Source organism: Parasteatoda tepidariorum, chromosome 1, assembly GCF_982258835.1.
Source record: "Parasteatoda tepidariorum strain Cologne lab strain chromosome 1, Ptep-v5.0, whole genome shotgun sequence".
In the NCBI taxonomy this organism is placed as follows: Eukaryota; Metazoa; Arthropoda; class Arachnida; order Araneae; family Theridiidae; genus Parasteatoda; species Parasteatoda tepidariorum.
In genome coordinates, this window is record NC_141755.1 from 57,666,105 (window position 1) to 57,692,411 (window position 26,307).

The 26,307-nt window shown below is 29.6% G+C and overlaps 1 protein-coding gene across 3 annotated transcripts in view; it reads left to right on the top strand.

The window, feature by feature from the left end:
• The window catches only part of LOC107441765 (sushi, von Willebrand factor type A, EGF and pentraxin domain-containing protein 1), a 432,093-nt gene extending 418,842 nt beyond the window's left edge, over positions 1-13,251 (top strand). For all 3 annotated transcript variants that reach the window (XM_016055134.5, XM_071179755.2, XM_087165022.1), the window contains 5 exons: positions 1,460-1,597; positions 2,547-2,720; positions 5,008-5,187; positions 11,283-11,459; positions 12,912-13,251. In XM_016055134.5, the coding sequence (XP_015910620.3) occupies positions 1,460-1,597; positions 2,547-2,720; positions 5,008-5,187; positions 11,283-11,459; positions 12,912-13,114 (872 nt within the window). In that variant the 3' untranslated portion in view covers positions 13,115-13,251. The remainder of the gene's footprint in view (positions 1-1,459; positions 1,598-2,546; positions 2,721-5,007; positions 5,188-11,282; positions 11,460-12,911) is intronic.
• The last annotated feature ends 13,056 nt before the right edge of the window (positions 13,252-26,307 follow it).

Genomic DNA, 26,307 nt, shown 5'->3' on the forward strand with positions numbered 1-26,307 from the left:
CTAACTTTAGTATTACATATGTAAACTAACTATAACTATTCTAACACTTTTGTACAAAGTCTGCGAATGTGAAAAATGTATTTAAGTTTCTAGAATACTTTCGGTTACTCCGTCTTCAGAGAAATCAAGTTGATTACCAATGATGGTTCAGTTTTCGTTGCGCCTAATTAGAACTCAGCTAGGGAGGGGAATTTCATAACTAACCAATTAGTTGATAATCCACTTGAGAAAACTCTCAAGACGTTAGCTTACCCAGACAATTTTGGTATCAAAGACTTGCAATTCAATATTATTAACGCTATTTATAGAAAACATTAATTAATTAAAATGCCTTAAGTCAAGAATGTATGTACATATTATGAGAAGCTGTAGATGGTAAGAGATTTTGGAATTCATGCATTGCAGGTTATATGATTCGATTATTTACAGTTAAATTTTTATGCCATTATTTTTGCACAAAGATTTAACGAAGTTTTTTGTTTTTTCTTTTTGTGAAATATTTTAGACAGTGTCTTGAATAGTTGTTCAATAGTTTCGTAGTCTTTCGTAACTATCTTCAATTCTAATTATTTCCGGTTAAAGAATGTGAATTCATAAAAATAGTTTTATTTTACAAAAATAAAAATTGGCTCACGTTTCTAAAAAAGATGTTTTTATCACCACGCTCAGCTGCTTATGCAACCCTTACACACATGCAGCCGCTTGCACACGCGACGCTCAGCTGAAACGAAACCATTTTTTTAGTCTTTGGTGTGATTCTTTGTCTGCAGTCTAGAGAAAAGTCTTTGGTGTGATTTGTTAAGTTTTTCATATTAAACACGATCATTATTTTCAACTTTCCACGTAGTTTTTGCGATTTCGTCATTTTAAATAACTTTTGTTCAGTTTTCATTTATAAATTGCAGCACTACCTGCAAACCAAAATGCACAGACGTGTAATTCAAATTTTGTTATTTTTCTGGAAAATCCAGACGTGCAATAAAAATTGAGATTATAATTTAAGATTTTAAAATTACCCAAACCCAGGGGTTGAGATTGAGGGTCAAACCTGGCAACATGGAATGCATTCCTTAAAAATATTTCGCATGTGTGATTTTAATTTATGATCCAATACCTGTTTCACGAAAACTTTCCATATGTTATGGATAAAGTCTCTAAGCTGTCATTGTAAGGGATTGGAGTTCAAACTGCAATGGTTGCTTGAAGCTTACGCAACTTCAGATTGGTGAGTACCAGCTGGCGTGGGAAACGATGGGGGAAATTGTGCTCAATGAAAACCACGTTGCCAGACTGTGGCCAGCTTGAAGAGCCTTAACCTCCACCATTTCCTCCAGCCAAACAATTGGTTGTTGCTGGAGTGCTTTTTATTATACATTGATAATACTGTGTGGTATTTCTTTATATTTAAAAAAAAACATTCGTAATTCTACTTTCTTTAATGTCTATCCTTTTCTTTCAGGGTGGACGAACGAGGCAGGGCGTGATCCTCAACTGGAGTACCGACTGTCCATTTATCATGCCCAGAAGGACGATTCGGGACGCTTTACTTGCATAACTCCCATGGGCCATAGACACTCAGTGGATATCGTAGTAGCTGGTACTGTTCTATGCATTTTTAACTAAAATATACTAATTCACCATTTCAACTTGTGCTTGAACCTAAAATTATAGATAAGTCCCAAGATGATGTGAAATTTTAATGTTATACCTGTATAGGGTGTCCTATCAAAACCACCCTAATTCTACGCAGCCAGGGCCCTTGGTTTTAAATACATTAAAAAAAGGTCTGAAAACTGTACCTCTAGGAAACATAATTTTTACAAAAAAGTCAGAATAAAGTATAATATCATCGGATGGTGAAAGGGGAAAATACTTTATTAGCAACATAAACATCGCTACTTACATATGCGATTGCATTTGGCCTCGAAATGATGATTTGATGGACAAGAAAAGGGGTACTTTATAAGCATCACCATTACCTTGACCATATAAGATCATTATAAAACAAACTAATATTCATACAGACAATATAAGATCTGTCACAAGTTAATGGCGCAATAATACACATAGTATTCAACAGAATACATTTATTGCCATACGAAGATAACCGTAGATAATGGATGCAGCTCTTCAATATAATTCGAAATGCCAATTGAAAAATGATTTGCAATAGTGGTTTGTGAGTATTTAAATACTTTGTTAGATGATTGCCAGCAAGAATTTTCCCTTTGCTGCTTCCTTCCGTAAACAAATTCTAATAATTTTGCTGATTTATTTCTTCTTTTGAAATTTTACACTGGTGCGATTGAGCACTATTCCTCGTCATGCCGTAATTTAAAGCTAAGATTTATAGCATTCTCAATTGCTTCTTTTATTTTACTCTACCGAAATTCATTCAACGTTTTATTTTAAAAAAAGTTTTCTTTTTAGTTTCTATATTTTCTTTTCTGAAAAATCAAAACTGTAATAATATTTCAGTAAGAAAATATAATTTATTTTAATTAATAATTAATTTATTTTATAATATTTCTGTCTTTAAATTTCAGCCGTGCATTGCCCTGAATTTCCTCAAACTCCTGGTCTCCATGTGAGCAATCCAAGTACACAGCTGGACACCAAAGTCGTTTTTTCATGTCGAGATGGACAAACACTGATAGGAATGGATCAAGCAACTTGCTTGCCCTCTGGTAACTGGTCAGCGGATGAACCAATTTGTCAAGGTAACTATAACAAGGACATCAAAACCACGCAAGCTAAGCACATGCTCGTATTTATTTGGATATCTTTTTATTCTGAACTTGTGATGAAACCTATGAGATTTAGATTCCAATTTCAATTCACGTGTTCTCAACCTTTATTCAGACTAAGTGTATCTTTGTGATTTGAAAGCATTAATATACCTCCAGATATTTCAACTTTTAATTTTTCACTTAGTCCACTTTTCATTAGATTCTTCTAATCCACACTATGAATTACATAAACAAGTTTTAATTATTGTTGACTTTCTCTAACAGATCAAGTTTTTAAAAAAAAGACATCCGCCGTCACAAAAGATGAGATGTGGATAATATTTTTCAATTGTATCTCAGAATAACTTCGTCTAACAAATGTTTCGTAGCAACAGTTTTATAACTGATTGCAGTTGAGCAAATTTAATTTTGATAATTCGTCTGAACTTGCTCTTTGATATTCGGATAAAAGGAGAAGTACGAGAGAAAAAGTGGATAAGCTAATTCATTGGATAATCCATAAAGTAACCCAAAAAAATATTTAAAAATACGAAAATATTTTCTGGGAAATTTTTTAGATTCTTATGGATTATTATTTACAATAACGATCCCCTACTGACAGAAAAATAATTTTACTTCCTTCTTATTAACCTACGGAGAGTTAATTTTTATCAGTGATTAATAAATATTTTTGAGTAATTTTTGTTTCATTTTATTCATTGAAATGCGGTCTATTGAACTCAATTAACAAATTTCAAATTTTAAGGTTATACGATTTTCCAAAACTTCTATTTCGAATCGAATTTACAATCTTAAAATTTAAAATTCAGTAATTAAGTTCGATAGGGCATACTTCAAAAAATAAAATGAAATAAAAATTATTTACAAATATTAATTAGTTACTGAAAAAATAAGGAAATTCTAGATGTATATTTCTGTTTGGAGGAATATGGAGGAAGTAAAATATTTTTTTCCGTCAGAAGAATAATTACTTAAAGCCCTGAATACGAGATCAAGTTATGGCACGCCTTATGATATCTTAATTATGATTATAACATCTCAAATAGGTTATGATATCTTAAATGAGGAAAAAATTTGCCATAACCGTTAGTTTATTGAAATACACACATTATTCTTTTATGAAATACAACATAGCAATTCAAATTTTCGATATAGACATTTCTTTAAAACTAAAAAGGCATAATTCCACATAAGCAAACAAAACAATGAGCAATTAAAAATAAAACGGGACCATTTCTTTTAGTATTTTCTCATAACAAAATAATGTTATATTTTATCGTACTTAGTATCGTTTGGAGTTCACTTATATCTTCCAATTCTATGTAACCACATTTTCCGCCGTTCTTTACTGCTATTCCCAACAGGTAAGAGACATAATTTAAAGCCTAATTTTGACCTATTAGAACACCCAAATGAGCAAAAACTTGTCATAAGTTTAAAAATATGAAACAAATGAAATAAAAATAAAAGCGAAAATAGAAATAACAGATCGAGTGCAATACTTTACCATTCGAACTAGTCAACAAAATGGCGACAGTTTACCCTAGTGATCGGTGACATCCAATCAAAATCGAAAGCGGCTAAAAAGTCATAAGGGAAAGAGTGAAGCTAATGTTGATAATCTATGGCTTTAGAATTTTTAACATACTTAAATGCGAATTTTCTTCGCAAATTAAGTATTTCATTTTTTTTACAACTGATGTACCTATATGTTTAATTTATATGTTCATTTTTTTATAAATGTATATGTGTGCCCCCTGTTTTTTCCTTCACTTTTAAATACCTTTTTATGACTTGCAATTGAGGTTTCTGCAATAATTTTTGTAGCAAAGTTATGCATTGTCCCACTCTTCAAATAGTGAGAAATTATGTCTGCAATGTGGATTGAGCTGTGCCATGGATTACTGGCTTCTTTGTCTTATCCTTTCGTTTTTCCTGACTTTCCTCGAATTTTAAACCTTATGATATTTCAATGGATTCATTAAATCCATCTAATAAGGTTACCCTCGCCGAAATTTCTGCACCATTTACAGATTATTTAAAAAAGGAAGAAATAAATACGGTTGATAATTAAGAGTTAACTGTATTTTATAGCAAAAAAATTTAAATTGGAAATCTATTTTAAAGTATGCATAGTGACAATATTATTTTTGTCTGAAATATTATTTTAAAAAAGACTCTTGCTTCATTGCAAATATTTTTGGGACGAATAGATTCTTCCTTGTAAATAAAGTAACTTTTTTTTCTTAACTTTCAGTCACAGGTTGTCCAGATTTAACAAACGTAACTAAGGAAAATCTTACAATAAATGTAACTGGAAATACAATCGGATCAAGAGCAAAGTTTTCATGTCCAGTTGGCTATGGTCTTAGAGGGAATGACACAATTCAATGTCTGGATACTGGACAGTGGTCTTCAAGTGTGCCATTTTGCAAAGGTAAACCTTTCTTGAGTTTCATCAAATTTTAAAGATGTAACAAATCATTAACAATTCAATTTTAAATATTGTGTTAATAATTATTAACTTTTCTGACATAATTCATAAAGCAAAAAGTCAAGTTACATTTTTCAAACTTTAATCTAACTATTTTGGAATTGATTAAAAAAAAATTTTGATCAATTACTTTTTTTAATAGTTGAAAGGAGACTACTCAATCAAATAATTTTTGTTGAATATTGTTCTTTAATTTTTATACTGCCATGTACGTTTTATATATAAACTTGATTATTATTTTTGTTTAAATAATGAAACATGGCACATTAGTTAATAACTATAAATGTTATTCTCAACCTTTCAATTTTTTCCTCTTGCAAGTGAAACGATATATGAAATTAGCAATTAAGGGTGGTATTTACGGTATGATTATTACAACTTGACAGTGTGTATAAAAATTATAGGTCCACTTGTAAAATTAAAAGCTATATACTAATCAACTTTCATATGTATTGTGGGCCATATTAACTCCATTACTTCTTAAAATAAAAAATTAATTCATAAATAAAATTTAAAACATAAAAATTTTAAAGAAACTAAAAATCATGCATAATTGCTATTTCAAAAATATAAACTCATTAAAAGGAGCTGATTATATATTTCCATTAAGTGGCAAATGATTTACCTAGATTGAAATCTTCATAGTTTAGCATGTTAAATATGTAATTTTAATCAATAATTTAATATTTATATATTTTTCAGAACCAACATAAATAACTAAACTCCGATGAATATTAAAAATTCATATGTGGCTAGAAGCTTGGTCTTTTCTTGTGCATCGACTGGCAGAAAATTCATGCCTGATCTTTGACCTATGTTCTTTATTCTTCTTGTAACGTTTTTTTCTAAACTTATAAAGAAAAGACTTTTACTCAAGAGGAATTTCTATTTCTTTAAAATAAATGTAAGCAAGAAAAATATGCAAAGATTTTTTTTTATGTGCTAAAGGGAATTTTAATATTTCTTTTTACTGGAGAAAGTCTAAGTCTGGTGTATAAATTGCCATTCGGTGCAAAAGAAATAAAATTCTATATATAAAAAGAGGGAGAATAATGAAGATTGCTATTGCTGGAAGAAAAAAATATTTACAGATTCAAGCTTCTAAAAATCTTAAGAAAAAACATGGTTTAGGAATTCTTTTTTCTATTGGGGATAAGGAAAATTTTGCATTTCAGAATAACTTAACTTGCACTGCAATATTCAAATTTTGCGTTTTCGAGCTATTTAAGTCAATTTCACGCCTGTTTGACACAACTAAAGGGTTTGGCGTAGTTAAAACCATATTTTCAAATTGTCTAGGCGATGACTTTTAAGAGCTTAATTTGGCAAAAAATAACTATGATTTCCATCTAAGATAAATGTTATTGTGCTGCTATCTAGTGTAAATTCCAAAAACTTGTTCAGTACTTTTATGGAAATAATAATAAGGAACAATTCCATGTAAAAAATTTCTACTGCCGTACAAATATTGCTCATCACTAAATTGTCCCAAGCCCTTCGGTTTTAGAAAAAATAAATTAATGATAAAATTGATAGAATTAGACTAATTTTATCAATGGAAAGAAAACCAAACCGATGGAATTGTTACAAATTAGTTTCATCATAATACGGAATATTTATCATCAAACGTGTTTAACAAAAACCTTTTTCCACAAGTTGATGCAAATATGTGTATTTAAGTAGTATAAATAGAGTAATATGAAGGAAATTTTACATTTGGAATAATTTAACATTTTAGAAAGAAATGTGAAAAAGAAAAAATCAAGTAAAGAGAAATTTTTAAGACAACAAGAAATTTCTTGAAAGTTAATCATGATCTTATCAGATATATTTCTTTTCAGTCTGTAGTTGAGTTGAAACAATGTTTTAGTTAACTAAAGAAACAACAGTTGACTTCTTTGTTAAACTCTTCTTCGTCTTCTATTTCTATGCTACTTTTATAACAGGTCATTTCAGTTAATAGTTATGACTTTAACCGCAAGTATCTACAGTCAACCACCTACTATTTAATAGTATTACTGGAACATACCATTACCAGAATGGAACAAGCTACTGCTGTCAAGCCATTAAATGTTTCGTTTTTTTTTATTCCTTTTTATTAAGTTTTCAGAAAACACCATAGCTTTAGGAACATGTTACTCATTTTATGAGAAGTTTACCATTTCTAAAGTTTGATAGTATCTAAACTGGTATATTGAATAAAATAGATTGAATATTTGAATAACTTCCGTGATTTTGAACCATTGTAATACTACATGTTTGCTGTCATTCCATATTCTCAGAAAAGAAATTTTAAAAAAATTCATCTTACACTTTGAAAGTCAGAAAACTACTTACTTAACAATTTGAACTTATGTATCATAATAAAAAAATAGCAAGTGGCGCGAAAATAACTCATAAATTGGCATAAACTTTAATTCAAACGAGTGTAAAATACCGTCTTTTTTATCGATTGGAAATCTCTATTTCCCAATATTATAACATCTACATTTATATCTACTTGTTTTTCAATGTTTTGTGTTTTAATTTTAATCAGCAATTAAAAAAGTATTTTTAATTTTGATGAAAAAATAAAAAGAAACTGTAAATCGTAACTTGCCCATTTGCTAAAATATAGACTTATGCTATCCAGACATACTTAGTGAGAAATCAAATACTTTAGAAACCATTAAATATGCAAAGCACATTTTTGACGGTCTCATTCGTTTTCTTTAATTTTGGAGAAATTATTTCGCATTTACCGTGGACTATGACAAATAACTTTCGTAGCAGATCTTAAACTTCCCCATCAGACAATTAACTGTTGTTTACATTGAGCCGACGTCTCCGAAAAAAGAATGCCAATAGTTTTTTTCTTTTTTCAACGTTAACCCCTTCCTTTTCGCTCCCGGGAAAATGACGGGGTGAAGTTTCTCCCTCTATTTCTCTCTCCCGTGAAATTTCCGGGCTGGAGTGTTCAGTAGTAACGCGGAAATAAGAATAAAACTAATTCATTTCTTTTGCCCGGAAAACATTTTATTTCTCATTTTGCACACCAGATGGCAGTACCGGGATATTTTTATGGTAATAGTAGATAGTTAGTTTATTTTGAACTAGATGTCAGCACTAATCAAATACGTGTAGTTGGCAAAATAGGCACTTTTATGACCGTTTTCTTGAAAATTAACCGATCGTTAAGGGGTTAAAGCCATGATTGAATTTTTGTTTTTTAAAAGTTGGATGGGGTGAGATAATATCAGATGATGAGAAATTTCCACAGTACGCTATGACCGTTTTGTTACAGAAGTTATTTTCTCTTCCTGTAAAAGAAACAGATTTCATGTCTCTGTGAGACAGAGTCAGTGTATTAGAACTGCATCAGAGGGTATTTTCACTTCTTTAAAAAGCACCTATTAACGTCTTTCTGTTACAAGTTTTCTTATAAAGGCCAAAACAGTATACACATTGGGAATCGCAAATCAATATATAACCGAGAAGAAAACAAAAACGATATTGAAACCTGATCAATTACAGTAGACGACCTAGATGTTAACAACAACAAAGTAGGTTTAATTGATGGTTGAAACTTGAAGATGCTTCTAATATAATGGCTTTCAATTCCTCGCTGTTTCCTCCAGCAATCAAACCTGTCTTGTGGTTTGCTTATTTCAACTTCCTGTTCCGTGATTTGTCAGATTTCTGAATTCTTTTTACTTTTCCCACTGTAAAATGTTAGTATGCTCCCTCTGACGTATATACTTTTTTGTTTTCATTTCTTATAGGAATTTTAAAAATGCATATTAAAAAGGATCTCTTTACGGAACGCCTTACGTGTATCAAACAGTTGTTTTTACTTCTTACAAAGCACCTACTTGCCATCTGTCTGTAACAGACTAACTGTCTTGTCTGCATCAGAAATTGCTTTCTTCCTGTTGAAATCGCGAATTTATCGAATATCTCTAAAATATTTTGTCTACATGAAAATTTGTTTTCTCCTCCTATTCAAAATCATATATTTGTATGTTGTATATTTGTTGAGTCTACGTATTATATGTTATCATCACTTAATGAGAAAAATGTGGATTAAGCTTAAGAATTTAACAATTAGAATTTCAACAACGATTTATATAATTTATAATTTAATCTCAAACCTCAAAAAATAAAACATTCTGTGCATTTTATGGTCGAACATATAAAAAAAATCCTTTTTAAAAAGAAACGTAAGAGTTTTTCGTATCTATGTTTAACCTTGACAGAATAAGCTGCTTGCAAAATATGAATAAAAGATAGCAATCTGGAAATTTTCTTATATCAATATGAATTTTTAAAGAAATCTGTCAAACACTTGTGTTTGAAATTTTCCGCTATTCTTAGATAAACGAAGATTCCTAGCTTTCTCGAAGAATCAACTGAAATGTTATCTACATTTTATATTTAAATTCAAACTTATGCATTTATAAAAACTGCTCTCTTAGAAGAATTGGCTTAAAATTAAACCATATAAAGTCATGTGAATTTGCAACAATCTTAATCAAGTGCGGAAACCCTGTTTTTTTTTTCAGCTATAAAAAAAGTGAGAAAAAGAATCATTTGTTCGAAAATATGGTTCATTTTAGCACCTTATTATGGTTCCACTCAGTTTGAACAATATTATAACTTAACATGCTCTAATATTTTTTAATGTACAGTGTGCAAAAAAACACACTACCCTGAATAACTTTTATTTTAAGAGTCGAATCTTCACGTTCTAGGACTCAATCTAAATGATTTGAGGGGCTGACCTCAAATCTAAGTAATTAGTACACACGATATTTTAAGTGTGAAATCAGACACAAAAACGCACTTTCTCTGAATAAACATACCCTTTTTCTTGGTGAATTCGGATTTCTGACACCTAAAATTTGGGGGGTGCCCGTAATCTGGAAAATATGGTCCCAATAGTTTGGCTAGAAGAGCGATACAAAGTTGGAACCCCTTACTGCCCATATCTGAAGAATTTTTTAAACTAATTGGAAAATTTTTGCTTTTTATTTTATAAACATATATTTTATTCTATAAAATTCATTTATCCAAAGATAATTCCATGAAAAAAATAACTTCCAGTAAATATTTATTATTTTTTTATTATTTTCTCTAATAACAGTCAAAAAATTATGAATTGTAAGGTAAACAATGTTTTACATCATTTTGAAGAATGTACACTGAAGAGCCATTGCATTATGACCACCCTGCTAATAACATGTAGGGCCACCTTTAGCCCTCAAAACTGCTAGCACCCGCCGTGGCATTGATTCCACAAGGTGCTGATAGATAGTCGGAGGTATCTGGTACCAAGCGCACACCAACTGGTCCTGCAATTCCCTCAAATTGAGAGGGGGTAGCTTGGCAGCACGAATTTGGTTTTCCAAGTAAGACCACAAATGCTCTATTGGATTAAGGTCAGGTGAATTTGGGGGCCAAGACATGACTTGAAAGTCACTGGAATGTTCCTCGACGATTCGATCCTTATGACATGGTGCATTATCCTGTTGGTCAACACCATCCCCCGCAGGAAAAACTGTTGCCATGAATGGGTGAACCTGGTCTGCAACTATGTTCAAGTAGCTTACAGACGTCAGGGCTTGTTCTATGAGGATTATGGGTCCTAATGTGCCCCATGAAAACATTGTTCCTGGGCGAGAAACCATGAATACCTGGGTGAGCCCATTGATATAGATGGAGGGTGGTCATAATGTAATGACTCTTCGGTGTAATTTTACATAGCAAAATACAAAATTTGTACAAAATTGGTTGAATAGTTCTTCAGAAATCAAATTTCAGTCATACGACTTTTTTAAAATGGATGGTATGTTTATTCGGAGAAAATAAATTTTGTGTCTGATTTCGTATCCTAAAATATCATCTATACTTATTAATTAGCAAGCGTGTAATCTCCCTCTCGAATCATCAAGATTGAGTGCTAGATCAATAGTTATTTAAAATAGTCCGTTTATTTATTTACTTTCATTTTTTTTGCTCTTTTTTGCACACTGTTTCGAAATTAATGCATAATGTTTTAGAGGTAATCTGTGATCCTCCGGAAAATCCGAAGAATGGTTACCTACAAAGTAGTAATAAAGACAAATACAGAGGAGGAGATGTTTTGAACTTTGCTTGCGAAACCAACTACATGATGGATGGTACAGGCATCATGGTATGTCAAGAAAATGGTAGATGGTCGTCATCTGTACCAAAATGTAAGCACAGCCCATGTTTTCTGAAAAAAATTTCTTTAAGACCAAACACTTTTCTCTTTTTTGAAAGTCCCCGAATCGATCCCCTGATAATTTTAATTATTTGTTAACAGTATATTTATTAATTATTTGTTAATTGTATATTTACTAATTATCTATTAATTGTATAATCATTAATTAAAAGCTTCTAGACAATTTAACTAAATTTTCTGAACATAAATACTTGACCAATCATTGAAAAGTGAGTATTTCATCTATCGAAGCAGCACATTAGAACGAATGTTTTGAAGTATTTACATTTAAATACTAAATATAATTTTACAGTGCTTAGTTGCATTTTAGCACTTGCATTGAAATCGCGAAAAACTATTACATTTTCCTTAAAACTTAAATAAAACACCTGAACTCTAGGAGATGGTAAAGTAAATGTTTTTAAATAATAAAAATTTCTAAACTTTTTTATTTGAAATAGCTGGGCAGTTATAAATTTCTAAATAAGAATGTGGTCCTCTTGTCAAACTACTGGCTGTTCAGGGAGTGCCTTATTTTTTTCCAGAATTTAAGAGTAAGAGAAAAAAATTTATTTGATTGTTTTGTTAATCTATTAGTAAGCAAATAGAATAATTTTTGCAATAAAGTTTGATTCGATAATTTTTTATTTCACATATAAAACTTCTATAAAAACATGAAGACAAGGTGCGTATTATTACTTGCACGAGCAAAAAAAACATAATAGTAAACCAGAGTTGCCCTAAATGATTCCTGCATCTTCAAAGGACTGCTTATGTACAAGTATACTACGCAGTACACACAAATACAGGATATACGTAGAAAGCACTAGCAAACATACCATGTAAAAAAAGCGGTACATGCGTAGAAATAAACATACACTTACAAAGTGTGCGCACATGAACATACTACAAGATGTTTCATGTCAGCTTTTACTTTCACTCGGCGCACATCCAAATAGTAATCCAGTTCCGCCAATACGTTCAAAAGCGTGTTTCATTCAACGCAGTAATGAAGTACACTGAATAAAATTCCGGATCCAGTTTTACCACAAAATATTTTACTGCAATTTTTGCAATAATATTTATTTGATTAGAGTGATTCAGTGATTTTACTGCAATTACTATTATAAAAATTACGATATATCAGTTTTTTGTTACGTAATATGCTCCGGTAAAAATAGATGTTACGGTAAAAAATACCGCCACCTTGAGTGCCGGTACTTTTCACCATAAATTTGATTCGAATTTTTTTACAATGTAATCCAGCGTTTTTGGCTTTGGGATACATAAAATTTATGCAATCCCAATACTCGATGCCAACAACTCTATATTTCTTATGCTTTATCAAATCCACTAACTCAAACTATTTTCAAACTTACCTGCTTTTATTGACGAATTTTTTTTAATGTAGAACCACAGCTAAAATAATATTCCATTGTTTTAGGTGTTGCGGCTTGTCAGTATCCAGGAATCACACCTGATGCCACTATCTCGCAGAATGTTCAATTCTTCTATCGCATCAACGATACTGTAACTTACGACTGTAAGGATGGTTTCGAACTTAGAGGGGCCAAAATGCTTCGATGTCTGGAAGATGGCAGATGGTCAAGTACAACGCCCACTTGCCATTCCACGAGGAAAGGCTAAATTGGACTGTCAAGCTTCAGAAGGGAACCTCGTCTTCCAAGATCGCTTCATTTTGAAAGAGAACGAACTTCGGTGCTTCAAAAAAAAAAGAATAATTTATGAGATATGGGTCCCAAGCAGACTTAGCAACTACAAAATATTCTGAAATGTGAAGAAAAAAAATTGTACAGTTAGTAGAGTTATATTCTGGAAACAAGAGTTGAAACGTTGTCTTGATTTTCTCGATTTAATATTTAAACTTCTTTTTATATATAAAAGCAGTTCAGCTACCAGTGATTTAAAAAATAGAGCACAGCTATGATAAAAAAGAATTGTTTAAATTGATTTATTCCTTATAAATAAATATTTTGTAATACGAAATTGGAACTCACCCAATCAACCTAGTCACCATAATAGAATTTAAAAAGGCAACATAAATAAAGAATGATATTATGCGTTTATCGCTAACAATATCAAATTTACTTGAGCTAAGCAAATTTGTGGAACAATACTTTATGAAACGTAACTCAATGTTAATTCTGAAAAGGGGTATGCTTGTAAATAATGTTCATTTCTTTAAGGTAAAGTTGCATCACATATTTCAGTCATTATACCAAAAGTTTTTTTTTTTTTTGGTATTGATATAGAACATGCAATGAATTGATAGAACAATGTGATTTGTCAAACTCGTTTACAATGAGATCATAGGGACCAAAATAAGAATTTAGAAACTAATTAAACTCGTAATTGATCGAATTTATCATAAACTAAAACTTTAATGCACAAAAAAGAGTAAGATAATGTATAAAAAAAGTATTTAGCTCAAAAATAATGTATAGTTTTACAATTAAAAGTTAAAACTAGAGATGCATGATTAGTCTTGTCATAAATAACACCATGACCATGCGAGTAGACTATATGGTCATAAGGTGACAATGAAAGAGAAGGAAATTGTGAGTGGAATTGCTTTTTAATTACACTGAAGACTTAAAAAAAACATGATTTTTAATTTTTGTTTAAGATTGCACCTTTTTTCAGTCCTTAGTGTTTCTTCATGATCAACGATGAGTAAAAATGAATGCCCCATTGAAAATGAGGGCATATTGGACACACGATTTCTAAACATTTGATTCAAAGCAATCGGGCAATCCTATGAGCAACAGAATGTAAACTGAATCCAATTTTTCGCCCTCAAACATCTTCTTGCAGCCATTACAATGTCCACCCACAATTTTGTAATTCTTTCATTGCCATCTCATGGTTTCGTGGTTCAACTGGATTTCTGATCAGTCTTGTCAGGAATTACTGGTTGCGTAATTCTTGACAAGATTAATCAGGATTCTCACATTGATACCCTTCATTGCTTATCTATACGCTATTTTTAAATAAATTTGTTTCTTAAACTCTTTCAAAAATATGTGATTTTTAGGAAATATCAAACCTTCATGACTGATGACTTCAATAAAAAAAAATTCTTATAAATATTATTAAAGAAATTCTTATTAAATTTAAATTAGGCTCGTTACAACAATGTTTTATATAGATTTTAAAACTAAACGGACCATTTTTTGAAGAAGAAAAAACCTAGCCTGTAAGCAAGATCTCATTTAATTAGGACTCAATATTCAAATTCGATTATCTGAGCTACATTAACGATATCTTTTTTTTTTATTACACGTGGCACAAAATAGAAAAATATCGCCTTATATTACTGTAACCAAACTTATGCACTTTTTTTCTATACATACAACAGGATTTATTCGATTGGCTAAAGAAAACGAAAGTGTAATATAGATTAAATGCTTGTCTTTTTGTTAATTTTATGTTTTTAACAGAACATGTACCTCTTAACATTATGAATCCTATGATTCTTACTTGTGACAATTAAATAAATATTCCTATGATAATTTTTCAACTTCTGATTACAATGAAGGGAAAAGTAATTTTCCTAATATTGGAATTCGGTTCTTTTGAGAGAAAAATATGTGAAACTAATCCAGTCCTGTGAATAGGAGGCCAAAGGCTCAACGTTCTTTACCAATCTATTTTGGCTAATCTAACATTTATATAGAAAAGAAATATTTTGTTTTGAATTTTGAATGGCATGGCATTGTTTTAATGAGATCCTAGTGTTTATGAATAAGGAAGAATGATCATAAGAATTTTAAAAAAAATTCGAAAAATTAACTCACTTTTTTATCATTATTATAAAAGCTTTCAAAATTTTCTGTACAATCAAAAATATCTTTAATTTTAAAGTTTCCGATTTATTGAGTGTTATTCATTACAAACTATATTCAATTGAAAGATTTTTTTATGAATGAAACTTTTAGATCATTGACAATGTTTTGTAGTGATACTTTATATCTTTGGCATTGTTTTTCTAAAAGAAAAGATGATAAATTTCGATTAAACTTATTTGTCATACATCTAAGATGATGAGAAAACATTTCGGAGGGAAATATTTAAATTCATTTTTAAATTTTTTTTAAAAATTCCTTTTGACAGTATACATGGATATAGAAATAGAAAATAGAAAAAAAAAGGTCTCAGATCGTGTTGTTCTGCTTATGATTTAACCGGTAAGATGTCAAACATCTTCATATTATTGTTTATTAAGTTATCTAATCAGAATTCTTTCCCTCATGATTTACTTTATTTCATTAAAAAATAGAAAAACAATTCATAAAATTAAAATTTAATCTATGCTTAATAAATTAATTTTCTGAATAATTTCATCTAAACATAAAAATATATGCATTCAACTCTCAATGTTACAATAAATGATTATCAGTATTGTAAAAAATCTAAAATACTGAATAGATTTTGATGGAAAATGTTAAAATTAAAGAAAAACTTTAAACTACTTTTACTCTAATATTTCTAGTCTTAAAATCGCGGCATTCCTTTTCAAATTTAACCTTAAATTTTAATTCCTCCCTTACTTTAAGTGTAACAAATTTTTCATGGATTAAGAGAAATGCATCATGTTTTAAAAGCGTTATCAACATTTACAACATCAAATTAGCTTTCCGTTACTGAACTGCCATTGTGAAGGACACAGGTTTTATCCTCCGTGGCGGCATAAAGCTTCAAATCGATAGACCTGATGGGAAAGTGAAAGATCGGTGTGTATTATGCTGACCTTATTATTATTATCATGCCGTTGATCTCGACATTGTGAATTCTTATATTCCATGTACCCCCAGCTGACCCACAATGGGTTGTTACTTGAATGTTTTACCCGTTAATGAAACTGGGAAATTAAAAGGGAATATACAATATGCAAAATTTCTTCAATGTTACCACATATAATGAAATGAATGAGTAATTTTAAGAGTCTTTGTTACAGCAATATATTCTGGGCTCTAATACTTCCCTCCGAATTCAATTTTTGAAATATGTAGTTTAACTTTACCTCAAAGTAGTTTCACATGGTGAGAGTTTTCGAAAGTATTGGTTATTAGCTATAACATCTTTTCTCTGAATCATCATTTTAAAAATAATCTTTTTTATCTACTTGTATCAATTGTAAAAAATGCTTTTTTAAAATTTTGTTAGTATCTTAATGCACTTATTATCAATTTATAAAATTACACTTGAAAATTAAGTACTTCGCAGTTGAAATGAAATAAAAATCGGCATCTTTCGAGCACTCCTCGTAAGAACGCATCGTGAATAATTCACATAGGAGGTATCTTCCTGAATAAAGAGCCTCGTGTTCGAGCATACGAAACTTGTCGAATTTTTTTAATTTCAACTTTGAAGCTAAATACAGTTAGTTTGCTAGTTTTTTTTTTTTTCATTTCTAACCAAAATTTTCGTTTAAGTTATCCTTGAATTATTCATTTTATTTCATATTATTAATATTTTTTAACTATTATTTACAACTACACAATTCTTATTATTTTTTAATAATACAAATATTAAAACAAGCTATTTATTTACGTAAATAAGATTTATTTCAGAAAAATACATTAATTCCACTTTTTTCATACACTTTAAGCGTTCATTAACGATAAATATTTAATTGCTTCGTTCATTTCTAATGCAAAATTATTTTACTGTTTAATTTCCAATTAATAAACAACGTAGGAAGAATAAAAAATTTTAAGATAATTCCCGAATTAAAAAATTAAAATAAGGAAAGAAATTTGCCTATTTCTTAAAGTAAATTTTAAAAGGTATCATTTGTTTGCGATGCAACTGATATAAATAACTTACTTTTAAAATAGATTGCATATCAATATGAATACATATGCTGAAGCTCCAAGTAAATATGTAGGCTTTTAAAATAAGTTGTTCCTTAAGAACATTTGCAATGCTTTCACTGCCACTACTGATAAATAATGTACACTTGTTATAAATCTCAAAAAAAAAAATACATTTGACTTAATATTTTTTCATGAGGAAATCATAAGAATTACTGATAAAAGAGGAATACAAAATCTCGATTATGGTTCAAAATAAAAATATGATGGTACGCCTTTAAACCATTTTTTCGACTAATGTAGATGCTCTTTAACGATAAGTATTTAACTACTTTGATAAGAAGACTTCAAGATTGAAATAAAATGTTTTAAGTTTGTGCTTATCACTACCTCATAAATGGAGAGCTTAGTGGATGAAGGTTTAAAGTGGCGTTTTAGTGAATTAGCTTAATTTAATGACCAAGAAGAAAAGATTAAATTCAAACTTTCACTTTTTTTTAAAATGGTACTTTTTTCAATATGATGAAACCTTCATCCACTGAGCTGATGTCCCGTTGTAAAATGAATACCACCCTATCTATACCTATTAACATATCTATGTTACTTTATTATTTGATCTCTTATGAAAAGTTATTTCCAATATAAATTTTCATAGAAAATTCTATTTAATAAAGTGTAAAGCTAAGCTATAAAGTAGTAAAGTTTTATAAATTTTTTACCCTCAAAATTTCACATTTTTTTATGATATCACTTTTTTCAGAATGAATGCAATTTTCATCCATTAAGTTTTTTACATGTTTCGTTTTAAATGAATACCATCCGATCTATATCTAAAAACATATCTATGTTTACTACATTATTTGATCTTTTATATAAAGATTTTCCAGTGCAAATTTTCTTCGAAAATTCTTATTTATTATAAAGTTATTCCTTTAATAAATTGTGAAAACAAGCTATTTCCACTCAAGAGTTTTTCATGTAATAAAAATCTCTTAATATAAATATTTACCTGTAAATTAAACATATCTATTGATAACTGTATGGTCTCTCACAAAGTTTCTTTATAACTTTAAGATTCTTACAAAATTCCAATTTATTAAAGACTTATTATTAAAGTAAATAAAGCAAACAAATGCTCTTATCTCAAAAGTTTTGATACATGATAATTAGTACTTCGAATTTAAACCATTGCTAGATTACCGTTTTATCTTTTACAAAGGATTGTTGACAAATTCTCATTGTTTATTCAAAATTTTGAAAGCAAATTTTTTAATTACGAAAGTTCTGTTATACCCTACAAATATTTGATCCTAAAGTTAAACATATAAAGTTTTCAAATATTATTATGAAATATTATTATATTATCTCTTACAAAGGTTTTTCCTCAACTTATGAATTCTTAACCCTTTGTTGCATATAGGGCACCGGTGTTTCTTTTATATATTTTTTGTGATCTAACTACAAGTTAAAATGCTTATTTGTATTTTTAATTACAAAAATACAGTCGAATAGTTTTTAAAAAATCTGTCAGATTCTCGGAATTACATTTGTCCCAAAATATGAAATTTTAAAAAAAATGGTTTGAAAAAAAAATTTCATTTATATTCAAAAATTTTTAAATATTAGATTTTGTAAATCAAAAACTCTTTAATCTAAATAACTGAAAATAAGAGAAAATTTAAAAAATTATTACTTGAAAGGTAAGCCATGTTTGAAAATTTTCACCTCTAACTCAAAAAGAGACATTATTTGATGTTGTATTTCGTAACCAAAAATTATTAAAATACCAAATATAATATTTTTCCCTCATTTTGTCCTAATTAATATAAAGTAATGAAAAAAAGTATGAAAAATATTTTTAATGAATATTCTGCGGAAAATGGTTAATACCGTTCTAATTTGTAGAAAGGCATAATAAATATTTTTAATGAAAATTCTGCGTAAAATAGTTAATACCGTTTTAATTTGTAAAAAGGTATAATTACAAAGTAAATAGTTTAGTTTAAAGTTTCATCACCAGAATTTCTATTGTCAACTCTTCTTAAAATTGAACATATTTAACTTTTTATAAATGATGTGGTATTTAATAACTAATTTAAAACGTGTTTATGTCAGCAATTATTGTACATTTCTATGATAGATTCAAAGTTTTTACTTTCAAAGTTTAAATAAAGAGCTGAATTGAAACTGTGAATTACCCCTTCTATAAACTGATATCATTAAACAACAAACAATGCAAGAAGACAACGAGGAGATTATGTGGAATCAAAACAAAACAAAAACTGTTTGTCGTGATTTTTGTCACAAGCAAGCAACTACTCTGTGCCTAAGACTCTATACCATATGATAACTTATGTTTCTAGGATTTATTCAAAAGTATATACTGCAGTGCTTAGATTATTTCAGTGTTCAAAACTAGAGCGACATATTGGATTTTCATGTTTTAAGCGTGATTTTACCTGCATTTATGTCTAGGAAAAAAATATTAGTTTTACTAGCTGAGAAAAATGTATTTTCTTGTAAATTGTTGGGTATTTCAATAGAAAGAATAAATAGATGCTGTTTACCTACGAAATGTTCTTGTTTTACTTGCTTATTTATTTATTTTAGATGCGAAATCTATTGATATTTAGAAATTACACTCTAATACAAATTAAGAAAAAGACATTTGTGACATAAAATTTAGATGTTTACCCATACACTGTGAAAAATTCCAGATCAAATTAATGGATTTTACGGATAATGCATACCCAAAGTGCGAACGCCTTTATACCGTAATTTGATCAAGCATTTTTTACAGTGTACTTTGAAATTTTGTCTTATTTCATTATCAAGTTGAAGGGGAATATTCAGGAAATACAAATCAGAGTTTCTTAAAGTAATCTATGCTAGTCACAACTGCAGTTGAGTTGAAAAAAGTATTCTATGCTACTAACTACTTTTTAAGTAAGATTTTAAAAAAAGAAAAAGCCTTCTGCTTTTTCCTATTAGTGCGAAAATCTGAACAAAATAATGTTTTCAGTCCAGAGTTTAAACCATAAACCATCTACTCACGACCGATTGTGATTGATGGTAACACTATGTGGAGATGCATTCTGATTGTAACGATTAAAATTTATGTTATAGTCCGGCATAAAACTCCAGTTGAAGCGTGAGCAATATAGCTACTTTAATTTTTTTGGCATCATTCTGAAGAAAATAAATTTGTGGGAAATATTAACTTTCATGAAATTTCGTACTCTGTTACAAATTTCTTGGGAAAACAGTAAAATAACAATGTATTTAGTTGTTATTTTACCATATTTAACCAAAACAATCAAATAATCATAAAAGTGATGGTATTTAAACTGTTAACTGGGAGAGAAAAAAAATGTATTGACTGTTTTCACCTAATAGGGTTAAGCAACCAGAATTTTAAGCGTTCCAACTAGGCTTACGTATGAAGCCACTTAGTTCCTTAACAGGATACTTACTATAGCCGATGGGACTAATCTGTCAATCTCGTGACCAACTAAGTAAGGGTTCGATTCCCTGCAGTGACACCATAATATTTCTTCCATCATTTCAACACCTGAAAAGTTTCCAGTGTCTTTCACATAGTAATGGTGACTCTGGACTATTAGAATACGAAGATCTCGTAAAAGCATAGATAACAGCACCAGAGCTGCTTAATACAAATGTTTAGCATTTCCCATTCCAGCTCGATAGATAGCATCACCAGATAAACTAATTAAATCACATTTAACTCAAATATCCTGTTAAAATCTTTACCGTTGAAAAACCATGCTAGTTGAAAATGGATGGTGAAAAAAAAACCTTAAAAGTAAACGAAATTTAACCCTGAACTTTTCAGTTAATTGGATTGACAGACTTCTGCCGGTCATTATACCGTAATTTTACAAAAAAAAATCAAACAGTGTAGATTTCACTGGTAATCTCAAAATTCATTCATATTTTTTACGTTTATGGATATTGCTCTTTTCGTAGTCGACTGCAGCACATATCTGCCGTGTGTTTTAATGAAAGAAATTAAAACTCCAACTTAAACTTTTACAAAAAAACTCATGAACAAAATTTTTATGTCCGAAAATTTAAGCTTCTCGAAGCAAAAGCAATTTTAGACGCTTTTTCTTCTGCAACTTGGTATATTTGATTGATTTTCTTTTTGAGAAATTGGCAGCTCAATTCAGAAGTGTAAGGTACCATTCATAAGAAAAATACTTGCAAAATGTATTGCAACACAAAATTGAAAACCTAAAATAACTGATGGGAAGATATTTTGATTAAATATTATTCAGAAAACAACTTAAAATAAAAACAATATATACACGGGGAAAAAACTCTGATGAAATTACCGCACTGTATGATAATGACATTTCTGTGGTACCAAAAAAACGACAGATTTTCGGTTAATACCAAAATATAAGATATTTAAGCCATTTATTTGATGATTTTTCCATTCATATCGTTATGGTTTTCAAAACCGTAGTTCTTATTACTATACATTTGGTAAAAAATGCAAAATTAAAAATTTAATTTAACCAAATAAATAGTTTTCATGCTCTGCTCTAAGGTATCGTGATAAAATTACCAAATTTTACCACATTTACCAAATTTTATCAAATATTTTCTGTCAATTTTACCAAAATCATTACTAAAGCGCTTCGATAAAAATTTCAGAGATTTTTGTGTATCCATAGAGCCAGAAACGCAGTAAAATTTACCATATTCTGTTAGTTTTGACAATGCTTTATTTCCCAGAGTATAGAATTTTCCGTATATATTTTATATATACGGAAATGCATTCAATATAGATTTTAATATATTTAAATTTTTTTGTTCACAACAAAGGTATCAAATCAGTATTTATGGGAAGAAAAAAAAACGTGTTATGAACTGAAACCCTAAACTTGTATTGAACGAAACTGGGAGAAAATGAAAAGCTACTATTAAAATAACTTCAAATGTTTCAGTAGTTTCATTCACATAATTAAGATCTTCCTCGATTGATATTCGTTAGATTTTGATAATGGTTCTATCTTTTACTGACTAAAACAATAATTGATGAACTCTAATGTGTATTTACTTCATTTTCAAAAAGTATTCTAAAATTTTAGATATTAATAAATTTGTTTAAACACACAAAATTAAAACTACCCTTTACAGAACAGTATTTTTTTAAATATGTAGTAATAGTGAATAGCTTTAGAGACAAGAACGAAGTGGTATTTATTATGTGGAGAAAAGACATATACATGAATAAAGCATAGCTTAAACTGTAAAACGTCATCCAGAGTTATAAAATGAAAAATTCTTTGTAGCATCAAAGTTATTTCTAAATAATACAGATGTTGCATGTAGATCGAATGTAGATCTAAAACAAATGTTGCATTTAATGATTTCAAAATTATATGCTTGAAATACAATTTTTTTTCAAATAAAATTCTTTGTGCTAAATTTTATAAATAAAATTTTAAGAAATCTTACCATTTTCTTCGTTTTCCGGCGTTTGCACATAATTTGAAAGCATATCTAAAAACATTTCTCCGAAGTGCTTATCGAGAACAAAGTTGTTAAAAATTGAAATTATTTTTAAAAAATAGTTCAGCCCAGGATTTTATTTATTAAATGGAATTACTGAATTTATTTAATACCACCTCTCAATTTTTGAATGATTTTTTTCACTTAATATATTGGGTATATTTTACATATTTTCAAGAATCAAACATTTTTTAAAAAACAAATTTTAGCGTTCTCTTTGGTACGGTGTTTTTAAATGCAGTGTTCGAGATTTCATTCTGAAATTAGGGTTAAATGACCGGTAGCAGTCTGTTCATCAGATTAGCTATAAGGTTTATGGTCAGGAGCATTTTTTACCTTAATGGGTTTGAAACCATTTACTACTGGTACGGTTAAAAAACCGTAAATACGAAACTTTATGGTTTAGAAGCTATGCTAATTTTAAAAGATTTTGCAACCTTTTAAAATTAGCATAGCTTCTTAACCGTAAAAATAAAACTTAAACGGACATTAGAGCTCTGTGAGTGCTGCGCCATTTATACTTGAATCATAGTTTCGCATTCTAAACTCTTCATGTACTGAGGGAACGGAAGAAACATTTTGGTGTCAACGGTGGGATTGGAATCCCTGATTCGCCAGTCATGAGATTGACTTTTTAGGCCTCTCAGCAATTTTAAGTACCCAGCGCAGAACAATATGCTCATAAGGCGGACCTAGTTGGCTTGGATAGAATTCTGGTTATTAAACCATATTTAGTAAAAACAATCATAAAAGGTTTTTTCTCACACTTAACAATTTGAATATCATCTTTTTCATGATTATTTGACTGTCTCGATCTAATATGGTAATCTTAAAAATGAAACCTAAACGGATATTGAAGCTCTGTGGGTGCAGCGCCATTTATGTGAGGATGATAGTTTCATATTCTAATATTCCAGGGTCACCAATTGTATAGTGCAGGTTGCTGGAAACTCTTGATGTATTGAAGGAGTGGAAGAAATATAGTGGCGTCAACACTGGAAAGATGAGAATGACCAATTACCCCTCTCAGCTACGATGCATGGGTTTAAATAACTTCATAAGGTGGGCCTAGTTGACGCAGATAGAATTCTGTTTTTTGAACAGTATTAAGTAAAAGACAAATGAATAAATGTTTTTTTTTCACTCGAAACAGTATCATCTTTTTTATGGTTATTTGATTGTTTTCGCTTAAAATAGTAAAATAACAATTAAATAAATTGCTATTTAACCATTTTTCCAGAGAAACTTTTAAGAGTGTAAATTGTTTCATTATTTTCATTGCAATTATCAGAAAAAATAAAGTAGAATTAGTAAAGAAACGCAGTAAAATGAAAAAAAGTAAGTTAAAAAAAAAACAATTGTTTCTTCGATCATTTTGACCAAAAAACTTTTCACCTAGACTTATATCAGTCACCCACTCTTTTCGATCGAAGAAAGTTGAAATTTTAATATTCTATTCGATGTTAAATTAAGTGGAAATACTTGCACTTTAAAATACTTTCTCTTGGTGTTGACTTTTTATTGAAAATTCTTTTCTTTCGAAGAACTAAAATGCAAAGCTTTTAGCTAAAAAGAAAAAATTGACTTGCTATATTTAAAAAATTGACTTCCTGAATGCAAGGCACACTTTCCTTTAAAAATATATTAGATATTTTTATAAAAAGCTCTTAAATAAAGGAATTGAGTTTGCATTGACACGATTCTACCACCAATAATGTTTCTTTAAAAATCCATATATGAATATTTTATATATTGGTGGAAAAAGGACTAAACATTTTTTGGACTTAATATTGTTAAATAATCCTGTTTATTGAATTTTCCAACACTCAGAAATAGTTCATGCCGAACTGCTCTCTGTAACTCACGCGTTCTATTAATACTCAGAATTGACCCAAATCAACCATGTTTTGCCGTTTGAATATAATATTTTGTAATAAATGTCTTTTAAGGAAGGTGATTTAAATTATTATTTTAGAAATGAGGTTCCTTGAAAAGCATTAAGTGTTTTTGTTTCTTTTAACGAAAGGGACAATTAACATTAAAATTATTAAACAAAACAGTAACATTGAAAACATAATAACTGTGAACAGGATAGCCTGGTTGGTCCCATGTTCAAGAGGTCGTGAGTTCGATCCTCACCGGTCGAAGGCTCTCCATAAAGTAAATAGTGACTGGTGTACGTTAAATCAGTCAGATCACAAAGTACTCCATGCTCCCATAACAAAGACGTCTGGGGGTACTGAATTGAAGATTGATCGTTCTCTACTTCAGGGCAAAACTACGATCTGTGAATGAATCCATAGATATATGGATGGGTCCTTCTCTATAAAAGGGCTGTGACGTGTGTGCAACTGAAGTCATATTCTTGGCCACAGATGGAACCATTGAAAAGCAAGAAACGCACCCTCCGCCTTAAATTCGCTTGGATTCACAAAGCGAACTTGCTGTTATCGGCAAATGATCTTGGAAACAACAACAACACTAAAATGTAAAAATTCACGAACCATCTTTTGCAGAAGTTTAATTATGAGAGTTTAATTATTGTATGCCAAGGCTCATAAGTTTAAAAACTGCTATACAGGTTGTTGTTTTTTTTTCAAATTTTAGAATAAAGTTTTAGAGTTTAAGAACTGATTTTTTTTTAATTTTCGAATAAACTTTCAAAGATAAAAACAACAAAAAACAATAAACAAAAACAGTATAAACATTTGGAATTTTTGACCGCCACTCATAGAACATTATTGATCTATGCTTAACAAATGCCAACTACCTTCCATTTTTCTACTGTTTATGCAGAGATAGTATGCATTTCAGTGTATAGCATGAAATTTTAATTAACTGTTATTATGTATTAATTAGTTAGTTAATCCTAAAATGGTCCCCTGTGCGAAAATACCACAATTATGCAACTCCAATTATTATGTCGGAAGAAAAAGTTGTAAGTGATATTTCTGCATCGAGCAAACAAAGATTGCCGAATCTCGGACATTAAAAAAAAATTTTACTTGTAGCAAACTCATAAGTACACTCCTCTTAGTAAGTGGTAAAAAGTTACAACATTTTTCGCGTTGTGTTTTGACAAGAGGAAGTAAATGGGAGTAAATGAAAGAAGAAACTTAAATACTACTATTTAAGCTACTGAGATATTGCTTCCGTTTTAGTTTTTGTGCTAAATCAAATAAAAGCAATACTAAGTCAATAGGTCTGATAATTTCAAATTTATAAAGATATTAATACAAAAAGTACTATTTTGTACTTGTACTTATTTACGCATCAGGCATTGTTATCTAAACAAAGGATGTTTTGTTTTCTATGTATTTTCACACTGAACTGAACTAAGCATGATTCAAAAGGAATAAAATTTTAAAATTTGCACTGTTTTTTTTCGTATTAAAGATACTGTTATTAAAATTAATTCGTATAAACAGAACTTTCAAAATATTTATGCAATCGATTCCACGT